This window comes from Protopterus annectens, chromosome 3.part1 (assembly GCF_019279795.1).
Source record: "Protopterus annectens isolate FY-2018-M chromosome 3.part1, PAN1.0, whole genome shotgun sequence".
Classification (NCBI taxonomy): domain Eukaryota; kingdom Metazoa; phylum Chordata; order Ceratodontiformes; family Protopteridae; genus Protopterus; species Protopterus annectens.
Genome location: NC_056732.1, coordinates 1,154,510,917 through 1,154,530,698, shown reverse-complemented (window position 1 = coordinate 1,154,530,698; position 19,782 = coordinate 1,154,510,917). Strand labels below are relative to the sequence as shown.

Genomic DNA, 19,782 nt, shown 5'->3' with positions numbered 1-19,782 from the left:
ATATAAACTCATGCCTAATAAAATTTTTATGGTTTCCCAAAAGAAACAGAATAGCTTTAATACATCATATCAGACCATGGAAACAGGGAGGATTAAACTTTCCTGATAGAGAAACATATATAAAAGCATCAATATCTAAAACAATCTCAGATTGGATGAGTCCAAATTATTCTGCAAATTGGAAGAATTACTAACTAATATCAACGAATGAATATGATTTACAAAAGAATTTCAAATAACAGATAAAAACAGTTTGCCATAGCACATATATATTAGTACGCAATATAACATAACTAAGCCCACTAAAACCCGTATGGTTAATTATTACATTGACTTATTTAGGAAAATTATTAATGTAAATATAGATTAAAAATCTGATTTGATCTTTTAACACCATTCATAGTTACAAAGAGCTATCCCCATAAAATATATAGAGAAATAATTAATTCCTGGGAACAGAAAGGATTTGTTTGCTGGTTTCAACGTATCAAAGAACTAAAAGTTCTGGATATGCAAAGAATAGAAACAACATACAAAATTCCACAACAAGGTTGGCTAGCTATGCAAAGCATTTTGATGTATTCGCAAGATTTATGCAGAATAATTAGTAATTCTTCACTTAAGGAAATACCTAAACTTATGAAATACCTATATGAAATCATATATAATGATTATGACATGGGAAATAGTATTTCCAAATTTTACAAGATACTGATAAATTATAAAACAACACCCAAATCCTCATATTGGAATTGTATAACAAAATGACACTCATTACAGCTAACTGAAGAAATGAAATCAAATATTTTAATATCAATAAAACATACATCCTTTACACAGTACTGGAAAGATTTTAATTGGAAATGCTTGCACAGAGACTTCTTAACACCAGATAGAATTATTAAAATTAATTCTTCCACAAAGGGAATATGTTGCAGGTGTGAGCAAATACACAATGCAGATTGGAATCACATTTTTTTTGACTGTGTTAAAATTAAGCCATTTTGGAATGGTATTAAAAACTTTTTACAAACTTTATTTAATGAATCATTTAGCTTATCTAAAGCTCTAGTATTATTAAATGTCTATGAAGGTCCTCATTTGAATGAGTCAAACATGTATCTAGTACGGACAATACTTGCAATCTCAAGGAAGTGTATAGCAAGAAGATGGAATACAAATGCAATACCGACTTTTGAAGACTTCTACAGCCTACTGAAGACCACAACATTGTTGGAAATTAAAATTAAAGAATTATGGATTCATCCTAAGCCATTTATTAACAATCCATGGAAAAAAGTCTTATCATTGATAGACACTTTACAATAACTGAACAGATACACTCTGATAACTGGATTGTTATACCTATAAAGTAATTGTATATATTGAGCTCTGTTATAGTGTCAGGCTGATGTAAATAGTGTACATAGTTATTAAGACATTATATACAAATACTATGAAATGTATTCAACTGTATTTGACAAATAAAAATTTTTTGAGGAAAAAATAATTAGTGAGACAGGCTTCTCTGACAATGTACTGGACTGGTTCAAAAACAATGTATACAATTGCACTTTCACTCTTACTGGACCGAATAACACACATACAACTGGCTCATCCATGAGGCTTTTTTCTTGAACCCCTTCTGTTTTCATTGTTCCTGAATGATCTTCTCTGAAATTTCTCACATTACAATTGTCTTATCTACGCTGATGACATTGTTCTTCTTAAAGGGAATATGGATGTTGCCACCCTAAGGAAGGATTTACATTTCAATTTTATGTCCATCTGGAATATGCTCCATAAATGCAGTTTCACTCTTACTGGACCGAATAACACACATACAACTGGCTCATCCATGAGGCTTTTTTCATGAACCCCTTCTGTTTTCATTGTTCCTGAATGATCTTCTCTGAAATTTCTCACATTACAATTGTCTTATCTACGCTGATGACATTGTTCTTCTTAAAGGGAATATGGATGTTGCCACCCTAAGGAAGGATTTACATTTCAATTTTATGTCCATCTGGAATATGCTCCATAAAAAATAACCTTATTGCCAAATATCAAAAAGCTTTTCAATACTATTTAGCATATATACCATACACTTAAGCTCAGAATATCATTATTAATGATCCAAACAGTCCAAGTCTCTTATTTCATGAAACAAAGAGACTTGGTTCTCCTTTATGACCAATACATTTCCTTTCATACATGTGTTGGAATTCATATCCACAAAGTGTTAAATCCAGTAAAACTATTCAATATGATTTCTTACTATACATGCTCAACGTGTCAGTTATTAATGTACTTCTTCCCCGACTTGAATACAGACTGCTCATTGTAGTCCAGGGTTCTTCTAGCAATGTTACTTTCCCCCAAAAAGCTAAAAATCAAATTCTCAGATTTGTTCAACTCTAGAGCAATTAAGAACATTGTTGCCTCACGCTTTACAAAATGAAATGGATACCTGTGAGTGACAAAGCTATTCTACTGCTTAACACACTGATATTTAAAGTTATTAACTAAAGTTATTACCTTCCTCTTCTTAATAAACTACAAATTAGACTCCACCTACTCTGCAAGTAATTCTAGCTCTCTTTTTTTCTCTTAAGACCCTTCTTCACTATTCTTGTCTGTGAAAGATCCTTTTCCAACCTTGTCCCTGCTTGCTGGAACTCACTACCAAACAGCATTAAGCAAGATGGTGATTGTCATCTCTTTTAAGAAGTCACAGCACTCTCACTTCCTTGATGCAAACTAATGTAACTGCTTCAGAGACACTACCTAATGCACACATGCAATTTATTTTATTCCCTTTCCTTTCATTTAACTACAGATTTGAGTAGTGAATCAGTGAGACATGGTACTGAGGGGTTAATCCAAAACACCAGGATGGTCAATTTATCTGAAAAAAAAAACAGTTCTGTGACAGCAGTCATCAAAACAATATTTTTGTTTATAAATGAGTAAAATACAAAGGCCTACAGTTTATGGAGAAGCTGCTCTTTTTTTATGCTGGACTCCTAACAAAAACAGAATAATACACAAATAGGGAAGAGAAAAATAATCTTTTCCAGTCATGCATGATTCCCGCAGACAGATCAGAAATCATTGTTTTGAAGATGTGGTGTCAAAAGGTTCTATTGATTAGTCATTCCAGATACAGACAATGCCAAAGCAATGGAAGTTCTGGATGTCAAGTTGCCAAAGTCATCTTTACTTTTTCTTCTAGAGATATAATAATGGATAACAAACTATGGGATTCAGAAAGGCTTACCACAATATATATGCCTTAACTCCACAGGTTTTCACATCGCTGTCAGCCTTTGTGATTCAGAGACATCTTCTGATAGAGTTCTCTGCTAGATGTTCCCATTGTATGACAGCCGTCTCAGTGGTGAAACTTCATGCAGGTTTGGCAGATCTAGGGAACAGCTAATATAAATTAGCCATGTGCTCTCCTCCAAAAGTGGCAGGTGAGTTAACAAGGTAGAGAAAATTAGGGAATTATTCTAATGAGTTCATTTTTTCACTAGGAGGAACAAGTGAACGCTGCCTTTTGTTTGATGACATGCATCCCTATGGGAAAGGTTGCAGTACTAAGCATGACCACAAGTAAGTATTCCAGAACTGTGTGTGTGTGTGTGTGTGTGTGTGTGTGTGTGTGTGTGTGTGTGTGTGTGTGTGTGTGTGTGTGTGTGTGTGTGTGTGTGTGTGTGTGTTGTGTGAATGTGTAATGGAGTGTGCATGCAGCTGTGTGAGTGAATGTTTCCATGAATCTGTGTAAGGAATTCTTTGTTGTTGCTAGGATGTGGTGCATGTGTGCATGTGTGTGTGTGTGTGTGTGTGTGTGTGTGTGTGTGCGTGTGTGTGCGTGTGTGTGTGTGTGTGTGTGTGTGTGTGTGTGTGTGTGTGTGTGTGTGCGTGTATGCGTAAATACATGCATGTGTGTGTGAGTTTGTGAGTGTCTCTAAATGTTTGGTAGTGTGTGTTGTGTGAATGTGCAATGGAGTGTGCATGCAGCTGTGTGAGTGAGTGTTTCCATGAATGTGTGTAAGGAATTCTTTGTGGATGCTAGGATGTGCGTGCATGTGTGCATGTGTGTGTGTGTGCATGTGTGTGTGTGTGTGTGTGTGTGTGTGTGTGTGTGTGTGTGTGTGTGTGTGTGTGTGTGTGTGTGTGTGTGTGTGTGTGTGTGTGTGTGTGTGTGTGTATGTGTGTGTGCATGCATGCGTAAATACATGCGTGTATGTGTGAGTTTGTGAGTGTCTCTAAATGTTTGGTAGTGTGTGTACGGACATTGTGAGTATATGCATGTGTGTGTGTTTGTAAATGTTGGATGATACCTATGCTACAGTGAATCATAGTCTGCTTGGAAGAACACTAATGTGGTCAGGTATAACAGGTCAGAGTTGAATTCCAATTCAGAGAAGTGGCAGATGTCCACTAATTAGCTGTTTCTCTATATGGATATACATTGGTTTTGAATCATATATTCTCTCTGCCATGCTAATTGACCAAGTCACTTTAGCCATTTAGTTCTGGTGGTGAGAATCTCCTTGAATGCCAGGGAAAGTGTTATTTGCTAATTGATACTGATTAGATGATCTATTTAAAAAGCTCCTTAATGGCATATAATGTTTGGTTATTTGACTGGAGCCTTGGAAAGAGCATATTTTTTCTTATAGGTATTCAATTCTTTAAATATTCTTAACAACATTCTTGATTTGGTAAACTCTTAGAGGAGTTTTGGGAATAGAACCATAGAACTTCATCAAATTCCTCTGGTACTTTGGCTTCTAGGTGTTCTGCCATACAGCTTAGGATTGTCAGTGGGGGAAATGTATCCTTTCATTCCGTTCAGCATCCCTATCATTTTTCTTTCAATTGAGAATTATCTCACTGCATCCATCTGTGAATAATTAATGAGCCAGCTATACATTTAAAAGGAAAGTTTGTTGGTAAAACTGTTGATAATTTGGATATAGTGAGAGAGCTTACATTTCTACTACTTTATATTCCCTTCCCAGAATTCAAAGTCCAAAAACTTGCTTTTCCTCTTAGAAATCTTGATTGTTAGAACTCCTGCTAAATTACATAACTATCAGAGAATGCAGATCAGTGGCTGGGTATGCAGTTTATGTGTATAGAGCTATAGACTTACATCATATCTTCTCCAATGACTTTTGTATGGTCACCATTATAAATGAATATCTAAAGTTCCTGCTTTGAATATTCAGGGAAGAGGTCTGACCTTTGGTTGTGAACTGTATCTACAGATTTCTTCTGGGTTATCTCTACTTTTCTATGTACCAAAATAGTGGTGTTGGAATGACCATTCTAAATGTATGCAAACATACATATATAGAACTTTTACCGTGCCATTATAGTATATGTTACTGTTTAAACTGTCCTCAAATAATCAATTTACCTAATTAACAATTAAACAAAATAACAAGCAATCAAATATAATTGTTGTAATGATAGTGGGGTTAACAGCATGGTATAGTATTACAATAACCAGTTTATAAACCAGTTACAAACTGCAGGCCATAACTATTTTCTCACAACTGCTGGGCACATTATCTGCAATTTCAAATAAGCCACTTATGTGAAACAAATGTCTTGGGTCTCCCATGAAGACAAGAACTTTTGTTTAATGCCTCTAACCTTGAAAATGACGATTAAATAAATCTGTGAATAAATACATCAACATATACATTAGCAATGATTATCACCTAGAAAAGGAACTATTTTTTATATTGGCATGCAACATCACTGTCAAAAATGTGTTTTTTTAAATAGTTTAGCAGATTTATTTTTTAAACTACATAGTTCACTTATTTCAGAAACATACTATATTTTATTTTCATATACATACTATACTGTTATGTTTCATTAAAAATAGAAATAAAGTAAGCAAAGAACACAGGTCTAGTGTGTAGGTTTGATTAAAACCAGAAAAAAATAATAAGCAAGGAAATCATCTAATGTGTTCCCTCTGGTAGAATTTACTAACCTGATTTAGGAAACTCAGTGTATCTGTCCTCGAAAATCACAGGGAGTGTGCTCCAGTCTCCATCTATGTCCAGACATTCGACTGGAAGAGGTGGCATGCTGGTGAGGTATTCAGAGTTTCTGATTTCTGCAGCAAGCTGACTGTAATACTGGATCCTGGCAGCAATGCAGACAGAAGCATTATTTAATTGATTTATGAAAATAATGTGACCATGTTGCCTGTTTTCTTGGCTGAACACTCAGTATATGTGATACAGATGTTTTGTTTTTCTGACAGAAAATGGTAACACACCCTGAAATCAACGGATGATGCTGATAAAGTTCCCATTCTAACTCTGCTAGCTACTGAGTTAAATATAGCTTTATACGTATTTTTGACATAAGTACTCACACTTCTGATTGTGGTGGGACACTTAAAAGTGAAAGCATTATCATGCCTTTATGTTAGACTGGCTCTTGCACATTATTTGGTATAACTGTTAATGTCTTTCCATTTTGATTCAGTGGCACTCAGTATAAAGAATGAATATATCTGCTTTAGAGCAGTTTGTCTTGCTGCAAGCTTGCCACCCTTTGCTTACAACTCTGTAGCAGAAATGCATCATTCGTAGTGTACAGTAAGCAATAACAAAGAAATGTAAAATAAGGATGTCTAAATAGCTAGAATACTACATGATTTTTTTTTTTAATCTCAGCAAACAAACCAGTACTTGACCTAATCAATACCTTTACCATCAAATAAATTAATCAATTAGTTTGCAGTTAGAACAATATGCTATAAATGTCTTTACAGACAGAACAGTTCCTGAATAAAGAACAGGATTTATAGGATCATAGGATCATAGGAGGTTACTAGGCTAAGGGCCCTTACAAGCCTAGCCAAGTTCAACCCATCTTCTCAAGGGTGTCTGGTTCGGGGGCGTGGCCAAGGATGAACACAGGATAGCAGCAGATTTCTTCAGCTCCACCAATTTCATTACATTGACAGGAATTAATTACTTAAAAAATTAATTCTTGAAGTAATTTTCTTTCTAAATAAGTTTGTTTTATATAGTTCTTGAACTATATCTAAAAAAGAAAGGAAATCTTAATAATATTCCTGTCAGAAATTACTTTGGAAATTTTCCTGTCAGTTTATCAGTCTGAAATGAGTTCCAGTAAGACAAATTCTCAAGACTCCAGCATCAAGAAAGAACTTCAGTCTCTGATAATTATAGTCCAGCAACTTACTGCTAAGATGGATAAAATGGATACTAAAATTGACACTTTCACAGAAAAAACTACAAAACAAATAGACTTGTTACATATGGACCTGCAACAACAGAAGATCCAGATGACAGGCATAGAAGAAGCTGTGAATGACATGGTAAATAAAATACAAGAACAGGAAATCAACATTGAGTTTCTGCTGAAACAAAATACACATTTACAAACAAAGCTGGATGACCTGGAAAATAGATCTAGGCGCAATAACATTAGGATTTTTGGACTGCCAGAAAATATTGAAGGTAACAATATTACTTCTTTTTTAACAACATGGCTCCCTAAAACTTTAGATTTACCAGAAACATTCTCTTTTGGTATCAAAAGAGCACATAGATCTATAGCTAATACTAACTCTAACAAAAACTATCCTAGATCAGTTATAGTTAGATTTCTATCATCTTTTGATAAAGAGATGGTTCTTAAATCTGCTTGGGCTAAAGCTCCTGTTAAGTTTAATGAGACAACTGTGCGTTTTGACAATGACTATTCTTCCATGGTAATTGCTAAAAGAAAAGTTTTTCTGCCACTAATAAGGGAGCTTAAAAAAGCACAGTTTAAAACATACCTTCTGTTTCCTGCCAAGCTTAAAATCTTCCTTCCTGATGGTCCTAAGGTCTTCGATGATTTAGACTCTGCTTTACTGTTTGTCAAAGAAAAAGGATTTTGGATAAAATAGAAGAAATGGAATGGGCTAGTTCTTCATTAAAGAGATTGGCAACTGAAGCTTCCTGGAAGACTTCAGAGAAGAAGAAGAGACTAAAAACAAATGATTTGTTATATGTTTTTTCTCTCTCATCATTTTAGTTCATTATTAATCTTTTGAATATAGTTCCTGCATTTCCAGAAAGCCACAAATATTTTGGAAAAGATTTAATCAAAGTTATTCTCTATGTGCAAAGAAATGTTTTGTTTCATAACCAGTCAAAATGCCTGAGGATTTAATGGTAGGCTGTGACTCGATTTGTTTTTCTTTCTGAAAAAGTAAGGTTAGTAATTTGATACATTTTTTATCTTTACCTTTTTTCCTTCTTCTTTTATTATTTTCTTTGTTTAAACAATGACATTCTATTTAGATTATGTAGTGGGTAAAGGGTGGGGAGGGCAGGAGAGAACAGTAATGAAAATATCATTAATAGAATAATAACATATTTATTTCTTGTAAAAGTTTATAAGTTCTTCAAATGCTATTTCTAATTATACTTTCTTGATTATACTGCTTATGCTTGTTTGTAAATAATCTGTCATGCTTTAACTAATAATAATCAGAACTAAATAAGAGTAAATAATATGTTTTATTTTTAACTCTATTAATACAAACAGTAAGTAACATTCCATTGTATATACTTCTTACAGCTTTCTCTTACATTTTTTTATTTCTGCCTCACTCCTTTTATTTTCTACTCTCTTTTCTTTTCTTTATTAATATATAGAAATGCTTTAGACTGTGTGGGCACAGTGAATAATAGGATTTGTATGAAAATTGAGTTGGGAGAAGAATGCTGAGTTTTATTGCTTGTTGGTAATTTTGAGTTTAATTTCACTTGCATAGAGGCTGTGATGATCTGTGGAATACATTGTAGAGGTTCTGTCATGTTTAGATGCATTTACACTGCTAAATGAATGTTTGTCACTAGTTTTAATAAGTTTCCGCAAAATGTTAAGAGAGACAATCTGGGATGTGGGCTGTCTTATGCACAATGTCCTTGAGTTACCTCAGAATCTTCAAATCACAGAATTCTCACAGAGAAACTGAAAGCAGTTAGTATAAACATTGACAAGGTTATCACACTGACACACCACAGATTCAGGAAAAATACTCTGTTCATAAAATATGTCAGTTATAATGAGTTTAAATGATGTAGTTTCTTGTAGTAAGTAAATGTCTTATTTTAGAAGGCATAAAAATGAAACATTTATTTAAATGTTTTTGAAAATTTACTTAACAGCAGCATAATAATCTGTGTTAAAAATTTGTGTTCCAAACATATACTTTACTATAACTCATTTAATTCATCTGATTGACAAACATAAATAATCTTATAACTCTATTCTGGAAGAAATGTCATGTGATATATTTTAAAGCAGTAGGTTAGCATGATTGTAAAATCTGGTTACCAATATGTGTTTGCTGTGCATTATTTTGTATGAAGCAGACAGATTTATTCTAGGGACAGCAAGTAGGATAGTGCTCTACTAACACACAACTCAGTGAGATCAGATATATATATATATATATATATATATATATGTGTGTGTGTGTGTGTGTGTGTGTGTGTATATGTATGTGTGTGTGAGTGTGATGGCTTTTTTTTCTGAGAATCTGCATAACTATCCAATATGATTTATAATAATTTCTATGAATACAATATTTTACTCTATTGACAAAATGAATGTTTGCCACAAGTTTTAATAAGTTTCCCGCCAAAATGTTAAGGGAGACAATCTGGGATGTGGGCTGTCTCATGCATAGTGTCCATGAGTTTCCTCAGAAGCTTCACTCACAGAATTTTCACAGAGAAACTGAAAGCAGTTAGTATAAACATTGACAAGGTTATCACACTGACACACCACAGATTCAGGAAAAATACTCTATTCATAAAATATGTCAGTTATGATGAGTTTAGATGATGTAGTTTCTTGTAGCAAGTAAATATCTTATTTTAGAAGGCATAGAAAATGAAACATTTATTTAAATGTTTTTGAAAATCTACTTAACAGTAGCATAATAATCTGTGTTAAAAACTTGTGTCCCAAACATATACTTTACTATAACTCATTTAATTCATCTGATTGGCAAGCATAAATAATCTTATAACTCTATTCTGGAAGAAATGTCATGTGATATATTTTAAAGCAGTAGGTTAGCATGATTGTAAAATCTGGTTACTAATATGTGTTTGCTGTGCATTATTTTGTATAAAGCAGACAGATTTATTCTAGGGACAGCAAGTAGGATAGTGCTCTACTAACACACAACTCAGTGAGATCAGATATATATATATATATATATATATATATATATATATATATATGTGTGTGTGTGTGTGTGTGTGTGTAATAATTTTTATGAATACAATATTTTACTCTATTGACAATAATGAGTTTAAGTAAATGCTCATATACAAACAATTCAAGATTTTTTTGGAAGCTGTTGATAGAATTCACATGACAGAAAATAGATGCATCTTAATGCATGTAATGTCTGAATCATATTAGCCAAAGTTTTTGATTTAAATAAATGTTAGAACATAATTTTCTCTCCTCTTGATTTCTAACATTAAGATTATTTGAATGCTATTAGAATTCAAGTGTTATATATTACATAGATCTATATAATAGTATGAACAGTTTTTAAAAAGAAAAAAAAAAAAAAGTTTATTTTAGTTTATATGATGCTGTTTTACCAAATGTGTAGTTTTGTCTTGATAGATAATTGAATTGAAAACTGTTAACCTCAGTTAAATATAACTAGTATTAAATTGATAAGGTGGTAGCTGAGGTACTGCTGCTTAGGGTAGGGGTTAACTTGAGTAGTAAATACTGCTCTAAGTTGGAGTTTTCAACTCAGGCGGGATGCAAGGTTTAATCCTTACATTATTTTCACTTGTTCATTGTTATATGTATATAGTTTTGACATCCACAATATATTTTGTACACTCATTGTCACTACAAACAAAATTGAATCCTATACAAAATCCCATAAGAGATTTAATAAATACAGCTATATTTAAAGGTACACCTAAAAGAGGAGATGTAACATTATTTATCTTGTTATTTGTTATTTCGATCATAAGATTCTTGAGTTTTAAAATGCCAAATGACACCTTTAAAAGGAATTTCTTTAAACATTAATGGATTGAATAATCCGTGTAAAAGGGCAAGCCTAATAAGATACATTAATCTACACAAGGCCAATCTAGTCTTCCTGCAAGAAACCCATCTCTTGAAAAAAGATATTGATAAACTAGCCACTAATAAGTATGCAGTATTGGTTAGTTCAGAGCACACTCAGAAAAAAAGAGGAGTGGCTATTTTATGGAATAAAAGTATGCCCATTCCTAAAACCATTAAGTCTTATCAGGATGACAAAGGATGACAAAGGAATGTTTTGTATGGTTACAATACAAATTAATGGGAAGACTTACACTTTAATTAATGTATACTGGATACCTGGAATTGGTATTAATACAGTGAAACATCATATTGATAAGATCATATCATTCTCTATAGGGGATATTATTTTAGCTGGTGATTTTAATTGTATACTACATGAAAGTGATACTACCACTATAAAGAAAAGAAGAATTACATCTAATGCAAAACATTTAAATGATTTTACTAATTCTTATCATTTGAATGACATTAATAATCAGATAGAGTCAAAATCATTACCATACACCTTTTTTTCTAACAGATACAAAACTTATTCAAAAATAGATAGGGTCTTTATTTCTAACCAGATGGTAACAGATTTAATTAATTCCAAAATCATTTCATGTCCTATATCTGATCATAACTCAATTGTTTTTGAATTCATGATAAAAAATACTCATAATGTTCAGATCAAAAGGATACCAGCATACTTAACTCAGCTAAAAGACTATAAAGAATATATACTTTCAGAAGTACAACATTTTCTAGACATAAATAATACTCCTGAAGTCTCCATTGTCTATGTTTGGGATGCCTTAAAATCATATCTATATGGACAAAGTATCAGATGGTATAATAACAAAAGGAAATCTTGGGATAAGGAATTGTTAGATATTCAAAGTAAACTAGACTCTTATAAACATAATAATAAAGAAAATATTATGGACAAGAAAGTTATTGAAGAAATAAACAAACTAAATGAGAAATACAAAGAAATTTTAACTCATAAAGTTAAAATAACTTTAGAGAAATACAAGTTCTTATCTTATTCAATAAGCCCCAAATACTTACATAGACTTAAAAATAAAACAAAAAGATTGAATAAACAAAACCATATCAAAGAAATCTTTTCTCTAAGGAAAAGAAGAATGTTTCTAGTATACCAGAAATACTGGATGAATTTAGAAATCACTTTCACAAGATTAACCATAACAACATTAACATGGAACCTAAAGATAAAATAAAGGAGTTTATAACCACAAACATGAATAAAAAGCTTAATAAACAACAGATTAAACTATTGGACAAGAGTATTTCATATACAGAAGTTATTACACAAATAAATAAGCTTAAATCAAACAAAGCACCGGGTAATGATGGTATTATACCAGAGATATATAAAATCCTTTCTAAAACTACATATTCATTAATACATAAGGTTTTTATTCTGGCCCAAACTGAGTTAATAACCCCCCCATCTTGGCAATATACATTTATTTCACCAATTTTAAAACCTAATAAAGATCCAACTAGATGTTCTTCATATCGACCCATCTCATTACTTAATGTTGATTATAAAATGTTTATGAGTATTTTTGCTGATAGATTGAAGACAATTATCCCCGGCATTATAGACAGAGATCAGATGGGCTTCATTGTAAATAGAAATACTTTTGATAATATAAGAAGAACTTTAACATTAATTGATTTTGCAAATAGGAAAAAGAAAGATTTAACACTTATTAGTCTTGATATAGGTTTAGCATTTGATTCAGTAAGTTTACCTTACTGAAGTGCACAAATTTCTCTGATGCATTTGTAAATTTAATTGAGCATTTATACAAAGGAACGCTGGCTTATATTAAGGTAGGAACATATGTTTCACAAAAAATACCCATTCTTAAAGGTACAAAGCAAGGATGTCCACTTTCTCCACTATTATTCACTTTAGTAATGGAGCCTTGGGCTAATTTGATTAGAAACAGTACTGACATAGAGGGTTTTGAAATAGAAGAACATACAACATCAAAAATTCAACTTTTTGCAGATGATGTTCTAATTACATCAGCAGGATCTAATTCTTCTATGCAGTCTTTATTTGATAAAATGATGAATTTTAAAAGTATTTCTGGTTTAATATTCAATGAAGAAAAACTAAAATACTACCTATATATACACGAAAAAATACTCTCATTAGTGATTTTACTAAATATGTACCCAACTCAGGTCAGATAACTTATTTAGGTATAATACTATCTAAAGATATTAAATCTATTATATATAATAACTATAATACCTGTTTTCTTAATATACAAAATCTTTTAATACCTGGAATAATATGTTTTTTACTATGGAGGAGAGACTTACAATTATTAAAATGATAATATTCCCCAAGATTTTATACTTAATACAATCAATAATACTTTCACCTACAAAATAACTATCAAGAAACTGAATACACTAATGTTAAATTTCTTATGGGCACCTAATAGACCTAGGATTGCATTAAAGAAACATACTAATAGCTGGTCTCAAGGGCGTATTTCTTTTCCAGACTTTAATTTATATATTATCTCTTCTATTATAAAAGTTATTACTTTATTAATAGATCGGTCATATGTCGCAAAATGGAATGATTATTGGGAGCTAATTAGTATGCACTTCATGAAAATCTCCTTAACACATAAAAATATGATTATAAATAACTCCATGTTGTGGTTGCTAAAGGAATTTTGTACTTCACCTATTACACCTAAACATATGGTCTGTTACCCATTAAATATTATTATTAGTTATCGTAACTTTATATTCATGCACCCTAAGTATAGGGAATGGAATTTCATTGTATTCCCTATAATTTATACTCAGGGTATGCTTATGTCATCTACTTCTGAAGGAGCTCATTTAGCTATAGATAATAATCTAAAGTACTGGTATCAGCTGATATCTGATAATAAAGTTAAAAATCTAGATTTCTTAAAACAAGAATTTGATCTAAGAGAAACTTGCTGGTTAGAGGTTCAGATCTTTAGACAACATCTCATTGATAGAATAGATCTAATGTCTATAACAGTTAAAGAATCTATTCCAAAACTGATTGATTACTTGATAATAAATTTACAGCATAAAGTTTCTGATAAAGGTAAACTTTCATATATACATAAAATTATCAGACAAGAAACTTTTACAATGTAGATTCATACTGGAATTATTTCACCTCTATTAATGGGGACCCACCAACTCAACAAGATAAACAATATATATTGGAATCTGCTTATAGAACTACATCTTCCATTGTCTGGAGACTTTATACATGGAAATTTTTACATAGATCTTTTATACACCTTTGATGATGAATAAAATTAATAATAAAGATAATCTATGTAAGAGATGTAATGTAGAAATTAATGCTGACTGGGCTCATATGTTTTATGACTGTATGAAGTTGAAAGAATACTGGAAGTCAATTAATGAATTTTTGCAGGCTCTCTTTACAGATAATTTCATTATTTCTAAGTCGCTTATATTATTCAACACACCTGTACCTCAATGTGTTAAAAGATTAAGCTTCCCTTGTTATGGTCTATCCTAGCAGTGGCTAGGAAAATAATAACTAGAAATTGGATTTCAGATACACCTCCTTCATTCAATGAATTTAAAAATGTTATGAATATAATGTGTCATATGGAAATAAGCACAATTAGAATGAGAACAACTAGAAAAACATCACATTTTATTGTATGGGATAATTTACAAAATTTGTTAAAAAAATTCTAATTTCAATAGCACAGTATTTTAGTTTAATTAATTGATCTGATTGTAGTGGATGTCTTTGTAAATACTTTAGTTGTTTTGTTGAATATTATAATAATACCTATTTTTAATTATTTGTATAAAATTGTTATGATATTTCTCTTATATGTTAAAACAATAAACTTGTTTTAAAAAAAAGGGTGTCTTGTTCAAGCAGACACTAAAATCACAAACCAAACCAAGAGTACAGCTGTCCAAGATAAAATTAATTTAATAAAATAACACACTATAATGTATAGCAAAGCTTTCAAACTTTCACAGTTCTTTCAAATGCATATTACAATCATTTGAAATCAGTGTTTTTTATATCAACAGCCAGCCTATCACTTTATTTCAATAAATTACATCTTTAATCAATGTACTAAAGTAAAAAGTCCATAAAAAACATGGGTAGTATTCTCTAACTCAAAGACAAAATTACACAAAATATCATTGTTAGGGTCCTACAGAAAATAATGAAACCAAAAAGAGGTGGTGATATAATTAATCTAACTGAATTAGCAGAAGATAAATGGATAAACTTCTATAGAGCTGATACTGTAACTGATTTAAATAAAACCATTCTTAAAGAAAAAAGTAGAATGTTTATATGATATATTTCATTAAGGCCATTTAATTATATTATATACTTAATTCTATATTTAGTATTACTATATATATATATATATATATATATATATATATATATATATATATATATATATATATATGTATATACATACATACACACAGTGGATATAAAAAGTTTACATACCCCTGTTGAAATGCCAAGTTTTTGTGATATAAAAAAATGAGAACACAATAAATAATTTCAAAACTTTTCCAACCTTTAATGTGACCTATAACCTTTACAATTCGATTGAAAAACAAACAAATCTGTTAGGGGAAAAATATAAAAAATAAAAAATGTACAATATGCTAGTTGCATAAGTGTGCACACCCTTATGCTAATACTTTGTTGTGTGTGTGCACCCTTAAACTAATACTTTGTTGAATTACCTTTTGATTTAATTACAGCATTCAGTCTTCTTGGTTAGGAATTTATCAGCATGGCACATCTTGACTTGGCAATATTTGCCCACTCTTCCCTGCAAAAGTGCTCCAAATCTGTCAGATTGCAAAAGCATCCCTTGTGCACAGTCCTCTTCAGGTCAACCCACAGATTTTCTATTGGATTTAGGTCTGGGCTCTGGTTGGGCCATTCCAAAACTTTAATTTTCTTCTGGTGAAGCTATTCTTTTGTTGATTTGGATGTATGCTTGGGGTCATTGTTGTGTTGAAAGGTGAAATTCCTCTTCATCTTCAGCTTTCTAGCAGACACCTGAAGGTTTTGAGACAAAAGGGGCTGGTATTGGGAACTGTTCATAATTTCCTCCACCTTGACTAAAGCCCCAGCTCCAGCTGAAAAAAAGCAGCCCCAAAACATGATACTGCCACCACCATGCTTCAACATGGGGATGGTGTTCTTTTGGTGATGTGAAGTGTTGTTTTTGCGCCAAAGATACCTTTTGGAATTGTTGCCAAAAAGTTCAGCCTTGGGCTCATCAGACCATAACACATTTTCTCACATGCTTTTGGGAGACTTGATGTATTATTTTGTAAATTTAAACCAGGCCTGGATGTTTTTCTGTGTAAGTAAAGGCTTGCAACCCTACTCCATATTCCAGACATATGGAGAATATGGGAGACTGTTGTCACATGTAGTACACAACAAGTACTTGCCAGAAACTCCTGCAGCTCCTTCAGTGTTGCTGTAGGTCTCTTGGCAGCCTCCCTGACCAGTTTTCATCTAGTCTCTTCATCGCTTTAGGAGGGACGTCCAGTTCTTTGTAACATCACTGTTATCCCATATTTTCTATTTTCTCCACTTTTTGATGACTGTCTTCACTGTGTTCCATGGTATATCCAATGCTGTGGAAATTTTTTGTACCCTTCTCCTGACTGAAAACTTTCAACAATTAGATCCTTTTGATGCTTTGTAAGTTCTCCCTGAACCATGGCATTTGCTGTAGCAGGCAACTGAGTAAATGTCAGGAAAGTCCTACTAAGACAGCTGAACTTTATTTGGGGTTAATCAGTCTTTATAATTGATAGCAGGTGTGTACCCAAGAAGACAAAATGCTGTAATTAAATCAAAAGGTGCTTCAACAAAGTATTAGATTAAGGGTGTGCACACATTGTACATTTTTTTATATTTTATATTTTCCCCTAACAAATTTGTTTGTTTTTCCATTGAATTGTACAGGTTATAGGTCACATTAAGGGTTGGAAAACTTTTGAAATGATTTGTTGTGGTCTCATTTTTTTACATCACAAAAACATGGCATTTTAACAGGGGTGTGTAAATGTTTTATATCCACTGTATATAATATATATATATATATATATATATATATATATATATATATATATATATATATAACATTATTTATATATTTTATGTTATATGCTTTTTATGGATCTTTTACTTTAGTACATTGATTAAAGATGTATTTTACTGAAATAAATTGTCAGGCTGGCTGTTGATATAAAAGGCACTCATTTTAACTGATTGCAATATGCATTGAGAAAGAACTGTGTAAGTTTGAAAGCTTTGTTGTATGTTATAGTGTGTTATCTTATTAAATATATTTTATCTTGAATGGTTGAACTCTTGGTTTGGTTTGTGTCTTTAGTGATTTTCTGATGAGTCCATTCAGCTGCCTACCAAGTTTTTTCATATGTGCAGAGTCTAAAATCAGCACCTATTGCCCCTGTCCACGAGGGACACAGGTGGAACCCCTGGGGTGAATTTCAGTTACCCATCCACTCCTCCAAATTATGCTTAAATAGGGTCATAGAGGGGATTTGTTTAACATGAATAGGAAGCTTGTTCCAAAGATGGGGCAACCTGTATGAGATAAATTTGTCTCTCCAGAAAGTTCTGTTGATGTCATATACCAGGTTATGGTCCTTTGAGCGAGTGACCCGTGTACCATTTGACTTGCGAATGTGCAGTGTTTCTATTAAAGCTGAGTCAGAGATTGCTCTTTATGCAAGGCACAGGTCACCTCTGAGCAGTCTGTACAACAAAGAGTAAAGTGACAATGATTTTAGTCTGTCCACATAAGACAGATCTTGAAGACTGTGAATTTTTTTTTATAAGGAGCCTTTGTGGTCTCTCCAATTGCTGCAGGTATTTGGAAAGGAACATACTAAATAGAGTGTTGCACTTTATCACTGGCCTGATGAAGGAAGAGGAGGCATAACCTCTTTTTTTCTGGAGGCAATGCCCTTACTTATGAGATGAGCAATATAAAATGCCCTTCTTACCACTATGGAGACATGATGATTGAAGTTAAGGTTGCTGCCGACCTGTGTGCCCAGATCTCTCACCACTGACTGTGTACTTAGGGTACTGACATGGATGTGGTAGTTTGCAGGAGCATCACCCTTGCTGAAGGGGATGTTAATGCATTTTTTTGCATTAAGTTTAAGACCATGACTTTGGCACCAGTCATTAGTCTGTGCAAGACCTTCTTGCAGGATGTTGACATCGCTAGGGGTTTCAATAATTTCTCCCAGTTTGCAGTCATCAGCATACTTTGTTAGCCACAGTCCTTTAATTTTGGCCTGTACTTCGGAGAAGCAGATTCCAAACAGTAGGGGTCCCAGAACCGATCCCTGTGAAGTACCATTGGTTACGGGTCTGCTGGAAGAGGTGGAGTCCCCTGTTTTGTCTGTATGAGTTCTATCACTGAGCCAGTTTGCAACCCACCTGACAATATATGGGATGATACACAGATGGGTAAGTTTATCAATGATACCTTAGTGGGGGGTTGTATCAAAGGCCTTGGCTAAGTCTAGGTAGGCCGTATGCACAGATTTGCCCTTGTAAGACTTTGGTGACTGCCTCAAAGAAGACCAACAAGTTTAACAGCCATCACCTACCCTTGACAAAGCCAAACTGTATTGGGTCAAGCATTTGGAGATTTCCTATATCTTTGTTAATAAGTTCTATGATGATTCATATCATGGACTTGCAGATAAGGCTGCTCAGGCTAATGGAACTATAGTTTCCGGGGTCTGTGGATGCACCCTCCTTTGCGGAAAGGGATGACAGCATCTCTTTTTCATTCCACTGGGATGAAGCCAGTGCTTAGGCTACGATTGAAAAGTGTACCCAATGGTGATGCCAATTTCTCTTTTAACCCATGTAGAACACAGCCTGGAATGTTGTCTGGTCCCATACAGGATGTGTTTTTGACATTGGAGAGGGTGTTCAAGACCTGGTCCTGGGAGATACTAAGTGGGGGACAGGTATTAGGGATACCTTGGGATATATGTGGTGGGGACAGGGACTGAAGTTTTCACTGAACCTGTCAGCCAGCAGGTTTGATATACCCACATTCTGTATATTTAGTACCATTAACTACGAGTTCAGCACAAATCTGGGCCTTATTATTGAGGTTACGGATGTAACTAAAGAACACCTTGTGGTTATCCTTAGTTACAAAAGCTAATTTGGATTTGTAGTTAGCTTGGGAGGACTTCACTAGGAGTCTTACTTGCTTGTTTAAGTTGAGAAGGGACTGTTTCCAGTTTCGAGACTGTTCCTTCCTACTCTTAGACAGCAATTTATTTCTCCTGTTGTATAGCCTATTAATGGTAGTTATCCATCAGGAAGATTTGCTTTTCCATGAAGATCTTGCTTTGGTTCTATCAGGTATGGCAGAGTCAATGCAATTGTACAGGTGCTCGTATAAAGCATTGGTGTATAACTCAGCATAAGTCTCTGTTCCATCTGTGGGGAGGGGCTATGAAGCTATT

At 33.0% G+C, this 19,782-nt stretch overlaps 1 protein-coding gene across 1 annotated transcript in view; it reads right to left on the bottom strand.

The window, feature by feature from the left end:
• The window catches only part of FAM135B (family with sequence similarity 135 member B), a 2,319,882-nt gene that overhangs the window by 644,943 nt on the left and 1,655,157 nt on the right, over positions 1-19,782 (bottom strand). Inside the window, exon 11 of the mRNA XM_044067284.1 lies at positions 6,023-6,177. Coding sequence (XP_043923219.1) covers positions 6,023-6,177 — 155 coding nt within the window. The remainder of the gene's footprint in view (positions 1-6,022; positions 6,178-19,782) is intronic.